This window comes from Protopterus annectens, chromosome 13.part0 (assembly GCF_019279795.1).
Source record: "Protopterus annectens isolate FY-2018-M chromosome 13.part0, PAN1.0, whole genome shotgun sequence".
Classification (NCBI taxonomy): domain Eukaryota; kingdom Metazoa; phylum Chordata; order Ceratodontiformes; family Protopteridae; genus Protopterus; species Protopterus annectens.
The window spans coordinates 646,150,568-646,167,008 of NC_056747.1; the positions used below are offsets into that span (position 1 = coordinate 646,150,568).

A 16,441-nucleotide genomic window follows, 5' to 3' on the forward strand; every position below is an offset into this window, starting at 1 on the left:
GGCCCCCAAATGGCTTGCACATGCATTCCCATTGACACAGCTCCCCAGTCAAAGTCAGACAAGTCTGTCTGGACAGAATATACTGACACAAAAGGGGAGAAAAGGAAGATCTAGACTGATATTCAGCTGAACTCTCCCACCACTGTAACTCTCGCCTTATGAAGGGCAGCATTGGCATCTGGGATTCCAGTGAATGGAGATTCTGAGTCCAACAAATGCACACATACCACAAATGTTTCCTCATGTGAAGACAAGCCAGTGGTATCATGAGAATCAGGGCCTTCATTAATCCAAGAATTTTAAGGAATTCTCTCATCTAAGCAACATTCTTCTTACAGAATTTCAGAAACACCATCTGGTACAATAGGACCTTGCCTTCACACAGAAAGGCCATTGCCTTGCTGGTGCTGATCACGCACAATAGAAAGGCAAGTCTTTGCCAGGGTATCAGACATGACTTTCAGAGTAGATCGGTGGCTTCTCTAGTGATTCCAAACACCTGGACACAGATTGTGCACAGATCAGCAAGTAATCCAAGTATGGAAAGATGTGAATGCCTAGTGTCAAACAGTGGGCCACTACTGAAGCAAGGCATTTAGTGAGTACTTCTGGTGCAGTGGTGCAGTGGTCAGCCTAAAGGGTAATATAGAAAATTGACACTGAACTAGACACAACAAATCTCAGATATTTCCTGAAGTGATGAGCAATCGGGATAAGATGATAGGCATCCATCAAGACCAGGATCACCATGAGGCAGCTGTCTGGCAACAGTGAAGTGCTATCAGCAAGGTGAGCAAATTGAAGTCGGGGATCTTGACAAATTTATTGAGAAAAGAAAGGTTCAACACCAGCCTCCATGACTGCTCATTTTTGGGAAGCAAGAAAATTCTGGAATAGAACCTTCTCATTCTTTCCAAAGGAGAGACCAGTGTTTTGTGATCCCCGAGTCCAGCACTTGCTGAAGAATAGCAAGAAATAAACCTGGTCCAGAAGACGAGGGGGAACCACTGCCATCAGTAACACCTGCCAACAATGTTTTAGCACCTATTTGTCAGAAACCACTGACGTCAAAGACTGCCTTGCTGAGAACCAAATTGACGGATGATGCACCCAATGGGGGACTTGACAATCATAAGTTGGGAGGGGAATTATCCTTTTTAGGAAAAGAACCCCTCTTATTCGGCTTGGTGGAGCTGTTGTCCTGCCATTTCCTTTTATTACCTTGGTTCTTGCTCAGCTGGGACTTCTCTTTGTTAGGGCACTGAAAGTTATCTTGCTTAAAAGAGAACAACATGGGAATATGGAACATTTCTGACACTCCTTGCATCAATTTACCACCGTCATCCCAGCGTTTAAGGATCTGATTAGCTGTTGTAGCAAACACACAATCAGACTCAAGGGGAACATTCAAAATCTCATTGTTTAACTCATCAGAAAAATTCTGGGAGTGCAACCAAGCATATCTCTTAATCACCACTGACAATGTGCATTTCTAGAAATAGTATCAGCTGCCTCCAAGGGGCTTTTTAAGGCATGTTTTGGCATTTGAGAAAAACTGAAGGCAATAGCTTTAACACAAAACTTTTGCTCTGCAGTAATAATGCAGCAAAATCTTCTAAACTGCACATGCATCTCAACACAAACTTTGCCATAAAACACTGGTAGTTAAACACTTTAAAAGCTATTGTGCTGGACTGTACCAGCTTCTTTCCCCAAGATTCTAGCCACTTGCCTAGTTTATCTTGAGAGGCTAAGTTAGAAGAAGACATGGTCTTCTTTTCAGCAAAAGTCACTGGGGACACAGAAGCAGGGTCTGCACACAAAGGGGTTTAGAGGCCAGGCAAGGCAGACTATACCCTGCATTTCTTAAAACACTTTCCTAGGCCAAGGCTCAATGAGACATACCTCTCAACCTAGAAACATCAAAAATCTGGACAAAGGTCCATGAAAAATAGGTACAAATCTGTACGCTGATTAACATAATATTTGCATACATAATTATGTAACCCCACCCACTCCTGTGGAATACCAACTTTCAAATGCAAACTGAAGAACAGACATATGGCCCCAGCCCAGACCCTGTAGTAAATGGTATATGGTCAATACACAATCTGTTCGAGCATAAAATGCCACTTGACTTGTGCATAACAATAACCAAAGAACTAGCAAATAACCAGCACTTACACATGTAAAATGCAATAGCAACCAAAGACTAGCACTTGAGTGAGCGAGATTCAATACACTTGCAGGGTACACACACACACACACACACACACACACACACACACACACACACACACACACAAAATGTAACAACAACCAAAGAACTAGCACTTGAGCGAGCGAGATTACTTGCAGGACAAGAAAGGAAAGCAAAAATAACCAAAGAAGCAAGATTGAGTGTTAAACTATGAAATGCAAAAGTACATTACCTTGAGTGAGAGCAGTACACATTCAAAAGCAGTTTGTCTAAAATGCATAAGTTATATAAAGTTTATTTTGGGGATGATATGCAACACATGGGTTATGCTGCTTTTGGAAATAGAGAATATATTATATGGAATTTGTAGGTGACATATTGTGTTGGAGTAAGTAAGTAAATAGGTAGATCTCTTTATATGTAGTTAAATTCAATGTCACAAAATAATGGAAAACAGCATAACGCACAAATAAACTTCCAAGTTGAACAATGAAGTAAATGAGAGGAATCATGAAAGCATAAAAGATGAACGGACAAAAACATAACCCCTCAGCACCCCTTGTTAGATACCTTAAAGTGTTACAGTCTGGAGTCAGACACATCTTATATGAACAAGACTATAATGGAGTTTATAATATAAATTCTGTAAATAATTCTATTTAAATGAATTTCAAAATTTCTTTTTGAAAAACATTAAATATAAAAACAATGCTTATTATTTATAATATTTAGAGACTTTTAATAAATACTGTTTAAGAAAAAAAAGCGAGTCAACAGCATTATCATACAATAATACACTATTCCAGCAAAAGTGTCTCTATGTGTGCTTTCTTTCCATTCTGCCTCTCAATGTTAGTGAAGTGTGAGCTACTGCAAGGCATGCTTATAGATGTCTTTCATTATAGCAGGCCCTAAAATTATGGTTTACTGAGCTTAACTCTGTTTTTTCCTCTTTGATTTAGATACCAACAAAATACTGCAAACTTATTATAAACATGCTCTTTGTTCAGTTGTTATCTCATGTATTGTCACTGAAAAGTAGCAGCAGTTATAAATATTTTTATTATGACTGAGATGAGTGGCGTGGACTTAACAAATATACCTTATTCTTGATAGCTGGATAGAAATGTCAAAGGCCATTTGGAATGACACTACATCATGATATAATGTGTTTTGCTTTAAGTATTTGCGTAGATTCAGGCAGTATGCATGACATTCAGTAATTTCAGTTGGGAAGTAATGGAGCTGTTGTAACCTGGAATATAGCTGCCATTGAAAAAAAACATTTAAAGTCAGTCATACAGTGTCTGCTTGTTTCAGAATAATAGTATCAGAAAGCATGATCTAGGACATTTCCAGTCATACTTTACTTGCTGGTAGTTCTGTATGAATTATTACATATCAGCAGGGTTCTCATTACACAGTCATTAGAAAACACAAGAAACCTCAAGTAAAGTTTGCAGCATGATGTTTGTGTGTGCTTGCAGATTTTTTGCAACTCTGAATTTCTATAAATATTTTCCTGCCACATCTAGTGTTCAGAAAAGCAGAAGTTTTAAAAGTTTTCTCCAGCAGATACTTCGCTGTTTTTTAAGGGTTCTTCTTAGCAGCCTGCAGATTTCAACTTCAAAACGTAATACATTTTGTACAATTCCTAAAGTATTTTAGGTAGGCCAGTGCATAACACTCGGACTTGAACCAGATTGAGTGTAAAATGCTACTAGTGCAGAGCAAAACCAAAGAACTAGTCTAGCAAAAAGCAAATAACCAATTCGGGGAGAATATTTTGAATAACTTGTAAGTTTCATGGCTCCACATCATTCCCTTCTTGGTCGGGCTTAGAAATTTTCAGTACAGAACTTTTCATTAACAAAATACTCACTTCCAAAAGCAACTCAGTATAAGCTGCAATTACTAACAAACTATTTCCACAACTGAGTTATAGTACATCCTAAATCCAGAAGGACCGGAGAAGAAATTGGCAAAGTGGAAGCCAGGAGAACTAGATGTTCACATTGAAAATGGTTGTAAAACATGAGCAGATGAAAAAAGTTAGTAGCCATTATGAAAGTATAAATACCAGAAACATGCAACATTTCATGCAAGTGTAACACACACAAGAACAATGGAATTACACTATCTTGGAGCAATAACTTAAATAACTGTATATCAGCCCAGTCAACCAAAGAATAAAAAGACATTATCTGACACACACATTATGTGTGTGTGTGTGTGTGTGTGTGTGTGTGTGTGTGTGTGTGTGTGTGTGTGTGTGTGTGTGTGTGTGCACAAACACACCCACACACACACATTTATACATATATTATATATGTATACATACATACATATACACACATACACACAGAGACCTATTCATGGCCAAATGGGCCCCTAGGCATGGTACTGTATACCCCCACAGTCATTCCAGTGTCCCAGTACATAGCTATTTCTCCCTAGGTACCATAAACACTGTACAAATTTGTCAGTGTGATACTATTTTCTTCTTTACGTCTACAATGATTACACAGATTTATAAGAAATCCAATCTAATTTTACCCAATATATCGCTCCTAGGGCCAAGAGGATGACACGGATTTGTGCCTGTGCATTCAGTATCTTACAAACTGCCCCTATTCATAAGAGACATAGGCACTACCCCCATTCCAATTTGTGATTCCCCATCCATTGATCCAAACTGCATTTGAAGAAGGCCAGGGAAGGGCTCTGCTTAATGTGAATAGAAAGTCTGTTCCAAAGAAGGGGTGATCTCTGACACACATATCTGTCTCTCCAGCATGTTTAGCCTACATGTTTATTTAGCCTACATTTAGCCTACACGTTTAGCCTAGCATAGCCATACTTTACAAGTCTACCCTATCTGTCGGCATAGACACCCAACAACCACCACAGTTCAACAATGCTGACATTCTTATCTCAAAACTACAAATTAACAAAAACAAAATGTAAACATTGTCTGTGTCTACATTCCCCCAGGGAGGAACACAGAAACCTTAGAAGACTTCTTATATTGGTTATCCAATAACTACCCCCAAGAAACAATTGTTTTTGGGGTTCTTGGGGATTTCAACATTGACTGGAACACTTGCTCTTGTGAAACCCCCACAACCCACATAAATCTCTAGGGATTTACTCAAATCATAACCTCCCCCACCAGGACAGGAAAACCCATTAACAAGGAAAGTACCCTAGACTGGATACTCGTCAATACCCAGCTTCAATCTAAATCACCTAAGTGACCACTATCTCACCTATGTAATCAAGCTCAAAGTAGACTGTTCCTACCAACCCACCTATAGAACATTAAGAAACAACAAGAATTTTATTCTCACTAAGTTTCAAAATGAACTTAAAGCATGCAACTGGTCAGTACTAAAAAGTCTCCCCCTAGATGAAGCAGTAGCATACTTTAACACCAAATCCCTTGTTATTCTTAACTCCCATGCTCCCAGCTGCTCTATTAGAAACAAAGTTAATATTGCACCATGGCTTTCTAAAGATACCAAAACCATAATTTCACTCAGAAAAAAGCATGGACCACCTACCGAAAAACAAAAGCCCCACTTGATCAACTAAGATTCAGACAGCTAAGGAATGACACCAAAAATCTATAACCTTAGACAAAAAGAACCACTACTACCATCTACTGCAAAAACACCAAAACAAACCTCAAAAGGTTCTGGGCAGGAATAAACAAATTACTCCACCCAGGCCAAACCGCCACTCCACCCCCCCCTCAGCTTCCCAACAAAAATCCCCAGTAGACATTGCTAATAACTACAATAGCTTCTTCACAGAGACTATCCAATCTCTAGCCAGCCAACTCTCTCCCAATGGCTCTAATTCTAATGTAGCCACACCCAGTACCCAAACATACTTTGCCTTCCAACCTGTTCCTACTCAACTTATTCATGCCCTACTTAAGAAACTAAGACCCACTACCCTGGCTGCCGACCTCCTCTCAGCAGACTATCTGCAAAAGGCTGCTGACACCATAGCATACCCCTTCTCAATCTTGATCAACGGAGCTATATCCGAAGCTACTGTACCCGCTATATGGAAAATCTCCCATGTCATACCTCTCCATAAAGGAGGCAGTTCCACTGAACTGTCAAACTTTAGACCCATAGCTATTCTGTCACCTCTAACTAAAATTATGGAGAAGTGTGTACACATACAGCTCATGCACTACCTCACATAGAACAAGCTGTTGTCCAACTTTCAGCATGGCTTTAAGCCACACCACAGTACTACTTCTGCCCCTCCTCTCTAAAGTCATTAACCACAACCACAATAATAACAAACTATCCTCAGCACTCTTTCTAGATCTGTCCAAGGCTTTTGACATGGTTGACCACAAAATTCTTATAAATACCTTGAAGGCCTTCTCCTTAAACAACCATGAAGTCCAATGGTTTCAATCCTACCTGCAGGGCAGACAACAGGCAGTCCTATGGCAGGACATGCTATCATCTCACCTACCCATCACATTAGGAGTCCCCCAGGGCACGGTACTAGGACCCCTTCTTTTCTCCATCTTTAACAACGACCTTCATTCAGTCATCCCAGATGCTACCTGCATTCAATATGCAGATGATTCCACCTTGATTTGTTCTGACACCTCACCAGCTACGTTATTCACATTAACCCAAAATACTTTCAATACAGTGGAAAAATGGCTCTGCAATCAACATCTAATCCTAAACCCCAACAAAACTAAGTTGCTCCTCTTCTTCCTCACATGCAGGACCTCCCCTGCCATCCTTCAACATAACTGCTAACGATGGCACTATCATCTCCCTAGAAGCCCAAACTAAACTACTGGGTGTCATAGTTGATAACAACCTGATGTTTGATGCGCATATCAATCAAAATATCAAAACCATTAATAAAAAAATGTGTCTCTCTTTACAGAATCAAACCTTTCCTTACCCCACTTGCTAGAACTGCAATTGCCCATTCCCATCTGCTATCAACTCTTCTCCAAGCCTCACCTCTGCTCTCCAACTTAAACAAAACAGATCTTAATAAACTATCATCCTGCTATAACCACATTGCCAGATTTGCTACTGGCACAGCCTACCGGACACACCACTGTCACAACCTAAATCGCCTAGGATGGCTTGAACTGCCAAGCCTACTGCAGTTCAACCAGCTAATAGTGGCACATAAAGTCCATTACCAACCAGAAAATACACCTGCACTAAAAAATATTATCAGCCCCTACACCAGCACCTGGCCACTGCGATCATCCACTAGACTCCTAGTTCAAACATACAAATCCAACTACTCAGCTGGGGACTCTCTGTTTGCCAACTCTGTTGGAAAAATATGGAACAGACTCCCAGCTGACCTGACCCTAGAACCCTCACTAACTCAATTCAAAAAACAAACTCAAGAAATACTTCAAAACTCATTGGTTATGTCCCCGACTAGTGACCTCTCTATTTCCTAGGTGCCTTACCTTCAACTACTTCTAACTATTTCTACCACTCCATTTCAGGAAGGGTCACTTGTATAACTGCTGCTCAGTGTGTCTTAAACCTGAATGTAATGTTATATATGTTTAACTTTGAAAATAATGTTTTGTAAAGTGTTTTATAATAAGTTAGTACTATATGTGCTAAATGCTGGTATTGCTTATGACTGTAATCTGCTTGAAACTAACACTTACTAAATGTTAAATGTGTATTATTATCTTGGAGCTTTTCTCCCTGGGCCTCCGCTGAAAACGGACATGTATCCAGTCGGACTATCCTGGTCAACAAATGTAAAATAAATGAATAAATAAATAATTTCATTTGAGTCACTAAGTTTAGATCCCTAGATTGGGTGACCCTTGTGCTGTTGGAGCTGCTAAACATCCGCAAGTCAATCACGGCTGGATTTGTGAGTATCTTGTAGGTCAGGCACAGGTCACCGCTTTGGCAGGAGACAGAGTAAAGGAATAGGCCTTTTAGTCTATCCACATAGTTCATATTGTTTACATCCTGTATTTTCTTTGTGAGGAAACTCTGAAGTTGCTCCAACTGCTGTAAGTGCCTAGTGAACTACATGCCAAATGGTGCACTGTACTTGATTACTGGTCTAATGAGGGCTGAGTACAATGGGAGTATAATTTCCTTGGATCTGGATGCCATACCTTTACTTTTAAGTTGTACCACATAAAAGGATTTCCTCACCACTGTGTACACATGCCAGTCAAAGTTCAGCTAGTAACTATCTGCTTACCTCACCTCTCTAAAGAGTGTGCTATTGATGTTGTAATTTGCAGTGGTATTTGACTTCCCAAAGTCAAATACCGATATCTGGATTTAATTTACATGTAAAATTTTAATTTAAAAATTTTTTCAGATTTTTTAGCACAAACACCGACAGCCATTTGCTAAACAAAAAATACAGTCTCACAATGAAAACAGACTTAGCATGAACAACAGTAAACTTCTCTGTCTTGAAACTCACATTCACTGAGACTGCATTGAAACCCACATTCAAATAAAATGCATCTGACCAGTGATGGATTAAATGTATGTTTAGACTGTTTTCAAACCATAGGCCCCTTGCACACATTTTTAAGGCTATGCATGTGTTCTTCGATTCACCTTCCTGACTATATTGAATTATATTCCTTGTATAATACAGCACCACTTGTTAGACTGCACTTTAAATTTGTAGGTTTGAACATTTTTCAAGCAAGCAATGAAACAATATATATTTTTATTTACCATTTGTTGACCGGATTTGTATGAACCAATTATGACAAAAATACCCATTTTAGAATACTTCAACCATAAAAGGCCACTCAAACTTCTGTCAATACAATCCACCAATATCAGTCAACATGCACAATCTCTGTTCTGTAAAAGTCATCCGAATACTTCCACAGTAAAGAGATCTGTAACTAACAAAGAGGTTGCTGCTGGCAAACAACTGTACATTTCAGTGTTTCATCTACAAATTCAAATACAAATTGTTGCTCTTGAAGAATACATTTCCTATGTTACATTATAAACATCTGTAAGCTGATAGTATTGCAACAGGGAATGTCTGGCAAACTGACAAGTTCATAGTTTCTAGGCATCTTGTCCAAAGGAAGACATACTCAGGACTGCAGCAACCCCCTTCCCCCCTAAAAGGGCACTGCAGTATCAGCAATCCATCTACAGGTTGTGGGAGTAGAACCCACAGCCTCCTGCACAAAAAGCAAGTATGCTACCTATTGTACTACTAACACTGCTTTGATTCTATAGCACAAACACTGATGGTCATTTGCTAAATAAAAAGGTACACATTGAAAACAGAAGTTTACATTTCCTTGAAAATGCAGTGGAACTCACATTCCTTGTGAATGTACCCTTGATGACTAAGTGAGCAGTCTGATAGTTGATGTAGAGGATTCCAGCTCTTGTCTCCTTGTAACCAAGGTACAGGGTTTGAGACTGAGCAAGTTAATTAACTAACCTGCCATCCCTAACTAGGGCATTTTACACACACATACACTAACACACACACAGGAAGGAATATCTTGTCTCTCTCACAGCAGCAGTTTCCATGGCTCATTGCAGTTCTCTCTTACAGCAGCAAGTTCTCTGCGTTTAAATCCTGAGCGAAAGCAAGAAGTTCCAACATTTAAATCCACCCGGCTGCACATGCATCATACTAAAGATGCATGCACAGACACACAAGAGGACAGAATAAATTGCACAGAAGCACAGCGTCATTAAAGAAGAAATTTAATTCATTTTTTTTAATTGTTTAATTAAAAGTTGTGGCAGCTCCCCAGTCAGTGAATCCCTGCTCCCCCCGGCAGCAGGCCCCAAGCAACTGCCTAAGTTGCCTAGTGCTGGATCCAGCTCTGCATGTAAAAGTGCGCACATACAAATAAATCTGGGTTACAGTATATGTAAAAAAGAAGGTGTCTTTCAGGCCTGAGAAGTAATGTCTTCAATATTATGGGTGCAAGAATACAAAACAATATTTATGTAGGCATAACAGAAGTGTATCAGGCTAGAGAAAAAGAGGGTCAGCCAGCAGGGAAGGAAAATAAAGATAACCATTGTACTGCTTCTAATGAAGAACAATTAAAAATACACAACCATGAGTTCATCTAATCTAATCAAAACATCACTGCACTTTAAAATCTCCCCAAACATTTCTGTCTCATTTACATTAGTGCTTAAAGTAACTGTACTATTAGTAACAGAGTGAGCTTTATAAACTTTTACCAACATTACAAAGTTACAGTACCTCAAAAAAATGAACATTCATAGCTTCTGTCTACAACTGTGATTTCAAAGACACAACCAAAATTAAAAAAAACCTTAGCTGCCTATTTTAGTAATAGGCAGATATTTATAATGCAAAGTGCTATACCCCAGGAGAAACCAAATCATTCAGCATACCAAACCTGGACTTACCCGTGGCTCCACATCACTCTGAATATCTGCTTCTGTCTGTCTGCTGTAACTGGCAGCAACTGTACCCGATTTAGCTTCCAGGAGAACAGCTTTCACAGATGTTGTACCGAGGTCTATACCCAGAATAAAGCGGGTTGATGTAGTCGGACTGGACATCCTTATTAACGGATTGTGTCTGAAGTTTGCCGAGACACAGAATAACATACAGAGTAAAAGCAATGGAAGAAGCCAGAGTCTGCAGGAAGACCTTGTGTTTTTTTGCTGAAATTTTTTTCTTTACTTTTAAACACTTGCTTCTTCTGGACAATGGCTAAAAAGAATAAATAATATTCATTTTAGAAGGGAATACATTTAATAATGAAGTATTACACAACACTGTGGTTTTCTGAAAAAAAATAAGATATTAAAATAAATTATTATCACTCCCAAGCAGATGCTTCCATTGTATCCTAAGCATTATATTAACTCAGAAATATAGGCAGCAAAATTTAACTTTATAGCAGGAGATGATTTTGCTGGTGATTTAGAGGCAGGAAATGCACTTTGGACAGAAGTGTTAAAACCATGAAAAGGCTCTGAAGAAATTGCGGTACTTCAAGTTTTGGGGGAACGCCCTTCAAAATGTTATCCTGACTACAGTAGAAGATGAGGCCCCAAATCCAACACAGACAGCTATGGTCTGAGCAGCAAAACCAGCACCTGAGGTGATAAATGGGAGAGGCAGGACAGAACAGCCAATTACATGCTCTGCTATCATAGGTAGAAAAAAATAAGTGAGCTTTCCATCATAGGAGAATCCTCTGAATGGGATCCAAACACTACTCCTAGGCACACAGGTTATCAGCTGAGCCTGAAAAATATGACACTAAGGGCTCTGACTGGACAGTATTGCTGGCATTTGCATGTACTTCATGTCTGACATGTAAGAACAACAGGAGGTGTAGACACACAAATAAATAATCATTTCCAGTTCCAGACAACAGCTACTTGACACATGACACCTTCACCACAATATTTGGCAACAGCTATAACCACTGAAAGGCTAACTGATGGGCAACCCCCCCCCCCCTTACAGGTTAATGTTGAGAATGGGAATATACAAGTCAACATGACACCTCTTATGCATTAATCAGTATAGAGAAAGAAAGGAAGACAGAGCACCACTGGAAACTGGTGACCAGATATTGTCAGAATGCATTTGTCAGTTACAACAGTGTTGTGATTTCATCACTGTAGTCACATTCTGCCATGGCTTACAAAAATGCCACAAGTCAACAAGTACATATGGTTTATTATAAAAAAAACCTTTTCATTTTTGGCAAACAAATTCCAATAGAGGTTCAGTCTTTGACCCCCTTGAGGCTACAAAAGGTCTTATTGGGGGATCTACTACATTTTTGTGGACCTTAAGGATACTGAACATCGATCAGTTTTCATACACACACACACACACACACACACACACACACACACACACACACACACACACACACACACACACACACACACACTCTCTCTCTCTCTACAGATATCTAGATAACATATTAATTTTATGGAATGGAAATTACGACAGCATTGACGAATTTGTAAAACATATAAATTCCATAACTACTTTTTTGACTTTCACACATCAGATTGAACGAGACAGTTGTAATATTTTGGATGTTAAACTAAAGAAACATCATAAAAAACAGATTTCTGAATCTACCATTTATAGGACACCCACACACATTCTAATAGCTTTCTACATTTCAATAGTTACCACCTCTATTGGTAAAAGAAGAACCTTGCTAAGGGCCAGATGATACGTTTATCAAGACTGATCACTGAGGATGAAATGTTTAATTCAAACTTTTAAAACCGAATGAAATGTTTTTAGAGAGAGAATATCCAACAAGGATGCTAGAAAGATGAACTTCATTCATTTCGACCCATAGACACACACAGTTTAAACCTCTACTGTGAAATCCAGCATTATTTAGTAATGTAAACAAGCAAGACAATAAGTTTCAGAACACTAGGATATTGACCTACCACAATAAAAACAGGGAAATTAGATCTATTCTTGGAAAAACTGGACCAGTGCTTGGGGGTATCCAATTTAATTGGAAGACCAGGACAGCACCCCAACGTAGTGTTCAAGAAGGGTAAAAATATACCACAAATATTTGAGGGGAAAAGTAACAGATCCAATATTTCAGAAAAAATGTGGATCCTGCAATCAAAGTATCAAACGTTTGTGGACCATATGATTGTCATACTAGTGAGGTAGTTTATGTAGCTACATGTCTGTTATGTCTGGCGTTTTATGTTGGCAAAACTGAAAAAGCTTAAAGCTGGGGATGTACCAACACAATTACACCATAAAGACAGTAGTAATGTGTTGGCCAAACACTTGAAGGAATGTGCAAGTTTTAATAAATTTAGTTTTTGTGTATTGGAAAGAGTTTATCAGAGTTCGAGGGGATTAGAATCTAGAAGTGTTTTGGCAAGTTTTGTTAAATGCAACACAACCACCTGGTATAAATGATAGAAACTCACTGACCAGTCTTCTCCACCTCAAAGCCGACAAGGTTTAATCTGCTTTACCATTTAAAGCAGGCTATATTAAATAATTAATTGTTTACTTATTTATTTTTAAATTATCATTAATATTTACATGTAATAGTAAAGTAATTCTTTACAGTAACATTAATTACATTAATACAGAAGGTTTTATAGTGCCATATAACTAACAAGGTTTTTAATTGTAGTTATATCTGTTTATTTAAAAATGAATTAGTAAGGTCTTTCAAGCACTGTTATTGGTTGCTACAGTTTTTTAACACAGCAGAGTTTTTTATTTGATGTGAATCTGAAAATGTTCCATACAAATAAAGGAATTTAAGAGCTTATTCATTTAATTTCAGACTGGTCTTTGTGGTTTCTTGGTGCATGACAGGTGTTTGTTATTTTAGCAATAACCCACGCCTGGGTATGGGTAATGCTGGATTTACCTACGGTTGGCATTCGCCCTCGGGACCAAACAAAGCCAACCGTGGGTAAATCCAGCATTACCCACACCCAGAAGTGGATTATTGCTATTATACAATGACATTATTTAAGAAAAAAAAAATTACTTTTCTTAAATAATGGCATTGTATAATGCCTCCTTGCTGCCCTTCCACAGCTGTCTGGTATTCCGCTGCAGTTCTGATGTACTGCGCATGCATATGCCTACGCAGTACATCAGAGCTGTTGGCAAAAGCAATGGAGAAAGCAAGATCTCCTTTGCTTTTTACTGTTTCGCTATGTTAAATGGTTTTAACATAGCGAGACAGCTTTAAAAAAAGCAACGGAGAATCTCCGTTGCTTATTTTAAAGCTGTCTCGCTATGTTAAACCCATTTAACATAGCGATACAGTTTTGAAAAGCAACGGAGAAAGCAAGATCTCCGTTGCTTTTTACAAACTGTTTCGCTATGTTAAATGGGTTTAACATAGCGAGACAGCTTTAAAAAAAAGCAACGGAGAATCTCCGTTGCTTATTTTAAAGCTGTCTCGCTATGTTAAACTCCTTTAACATAGCGAGACAGTGTTTTAAAAAAGACTTATACTAATGGAAAAAGTCCGGGCGACCGGACCTTTTTCCATTAGTATAAGTCGATTTACAACGTGCACGCTGGCCAATTAGCGTGCACGTTTTGGAATATTAATGGGGGGGGGGTCATGGTATAATATACATTTGAAGTGGTCAAAGAAATGAAAAGGTGTACTTCTGGGAGCAATTACAGGATGGAGTAAGAAGACTAGAGTGGAGAGAAATAGTGACAAATTTTAGAACAATGGGCAAGATATGATGACAGGAGACTACCAAACTTTGGTGAAGTTTATTGCACAGAAGAGGAGAGAGATTACTAAACCTGAGATAATAAAGACATTGGTCAAATGCAGGAGGAAGAAAATAAGGCAGTGAAAAAAGAAGTATAAGACTCTGATTAAGGAGAGATGGACAAATAAAATTATGTAACAGGCTGTTATACTATAACTTAAGAAATGTTAACTTACAGGTATAGTTCCCCTCTGAAGTTTTGCTAGCCTGCTGGTGAGTTACAATGATTTTATACTTCTTATAGATTAGATTCATGATTCATAGATTCTTACTAAGCCAATGACCCAAGGCGCCTTTCAAAGCCTAGCAAAGTTTTCCCAAAAGAATAAATGATGTCCTGTATCCAGATAGGATATTAAGAGCCAGGCACTTACAGGCTACCTCTGTCTATAAGGGACATGGGTACCAGGCCTGTTGTAAATGTCCTGTTTCCCATCCACTGGTCTAGGTTGCACTTAAATTGGGTAATAGGCAAACCCAGCTTCACTTGGATGGGAAGCCTGTTCCAAGGGAAGGGCAGTCTCTGGGACAAATATCTGCCTCTCCACCATGTTTCGTTTAAGTCACAGACAAAATCCAGGTCCCCAGACATTGCATTTCTGGTACTGTTTGACTTATGAATATGCAGGAGATTCAAAACTGCGGGGTTTGTGGATGCCTTGTAAGCCAGACATACATCACCTTTCAGCAATCTATAGGAGACTGAACAGAAGGAAAGAGTTTTAAGGCGCTCTGTATAAGACAGGTTTGTTACGCCGTGTATTTTTTGTAAGAAACCACTGAGGTCACTCTAGTTGCTGCATATGTCTGGTCAGGTACACAGCGAAGGGAGCACTGTACTCTGTAATTGGCCTGATGAAGGCAGAACACAGGGGGATAATGACCTCTTTGGACCTAGATGCCATTTCCTTACTATGTAGTTGAGCAACATAAAAGGACTTCCTCACCACTGTGGCAACATGGTGGCCGAAGGTAAGGCTACAACCTACATGCATACTCAGATCCCTGACCACTGGGTCGACTATTAGGGGGCGTATTATCAACATGGTAATTAGCTGGGATGGATGGCTTCCCAAAGGATTCAATTATGCATTTCTTAGCATTGAGTTTAAGACCATGGCTTTAGCACCATTTGTTAGTCAGAGATAGGCCTTCTTGAAGAATGTTAGTGCATGCAGGGGAGTTGATGACATCATCTGCAAACATAAGTCACCCATAAACCTTCAGCATTTGCTTTCACGTCAGAGAAGCAGATGTAACAAATGAGCAGGCCCAGTACCAAGCCCTAGGGGTTTCTGCTAATAATTGGCCTTGTAGTGGAGGTGACCTCACCTATTTGACCTCCTGGGTCCAATCAGTGAGCCAGTTGGCTAACAGGTGATAAAAGTGTTTAAATTTAATGAGCTTGTCTACAATGCCTGAGTGGGGTATTGTCTCAAAGGTTTTGGTTATGTCAAGGTAAGCTGTGTGCAGAGTCTTACCCTCATTCCTTGCATTGGTGACCCTCTCAAAGAAGTCCACCAGATTTCATAGACATGATCTTCCTTTAAAAAAGCCAAGCTGTGATGGGCCCAGCATTGGCACGTTACCTATGTCCTCATTTACCCTGTCCATGAGGATACATACCATGGCCTTACATATAAGGCTGGTCAGACTTATCGGCCTGTAGTTACCCGAATCAGTGGTTTGACCTCATTTGTGCGGGGGAATGACTGTAGGCATCTTCCATTTCTTGAGCACAAACCCTGACTGCAGGCTCCAGTCAAAAAGTGATTCAAATGAACCAAAGAGGTCATGTTTCATGCTATTTAGTAAGTATCACAAGATATTGGGGTCCATCGATGTAGTGTTTTTCACCTTGGAAAGGGCACTGAAGACAAAGCTGACAAAGATCCAATTGCTAAAGAGTGTGGTAAATACAGTAAAAAAATAAACA

The 16,441-nt window shown here is 39.2% G+C and overlaps 1 protein-coding gene across 2 annotated transcripts in view; it reads right to left on the reverse strand.

Annotated features, from left to right (window-relative positions):
- The window catches only part of SHPK (sedoheptulokinase), a 525,836-nt gene that overhangs the window by 442,848 nt on the left and 66,547 nt on the right, over nucleotides 1-16,441 (reverse strand). For both annotated transcript variants that reach the window (XM_044054329.1, XM_044054330.1), the window contains exon 2: nucleotides 10,636-10,945. In XM_044054329.1, the coding sequence (XP_043910264.1) occupies nucleotides 10,636-10,839 (204 nt within the window). In that variant the 5' untranslated portion in view covers nucleotides 10,840-10,945. The remainder of the gene's footprint in view (nucleotides 1-10,635; nucleotides 10,946-16,441) is intronic.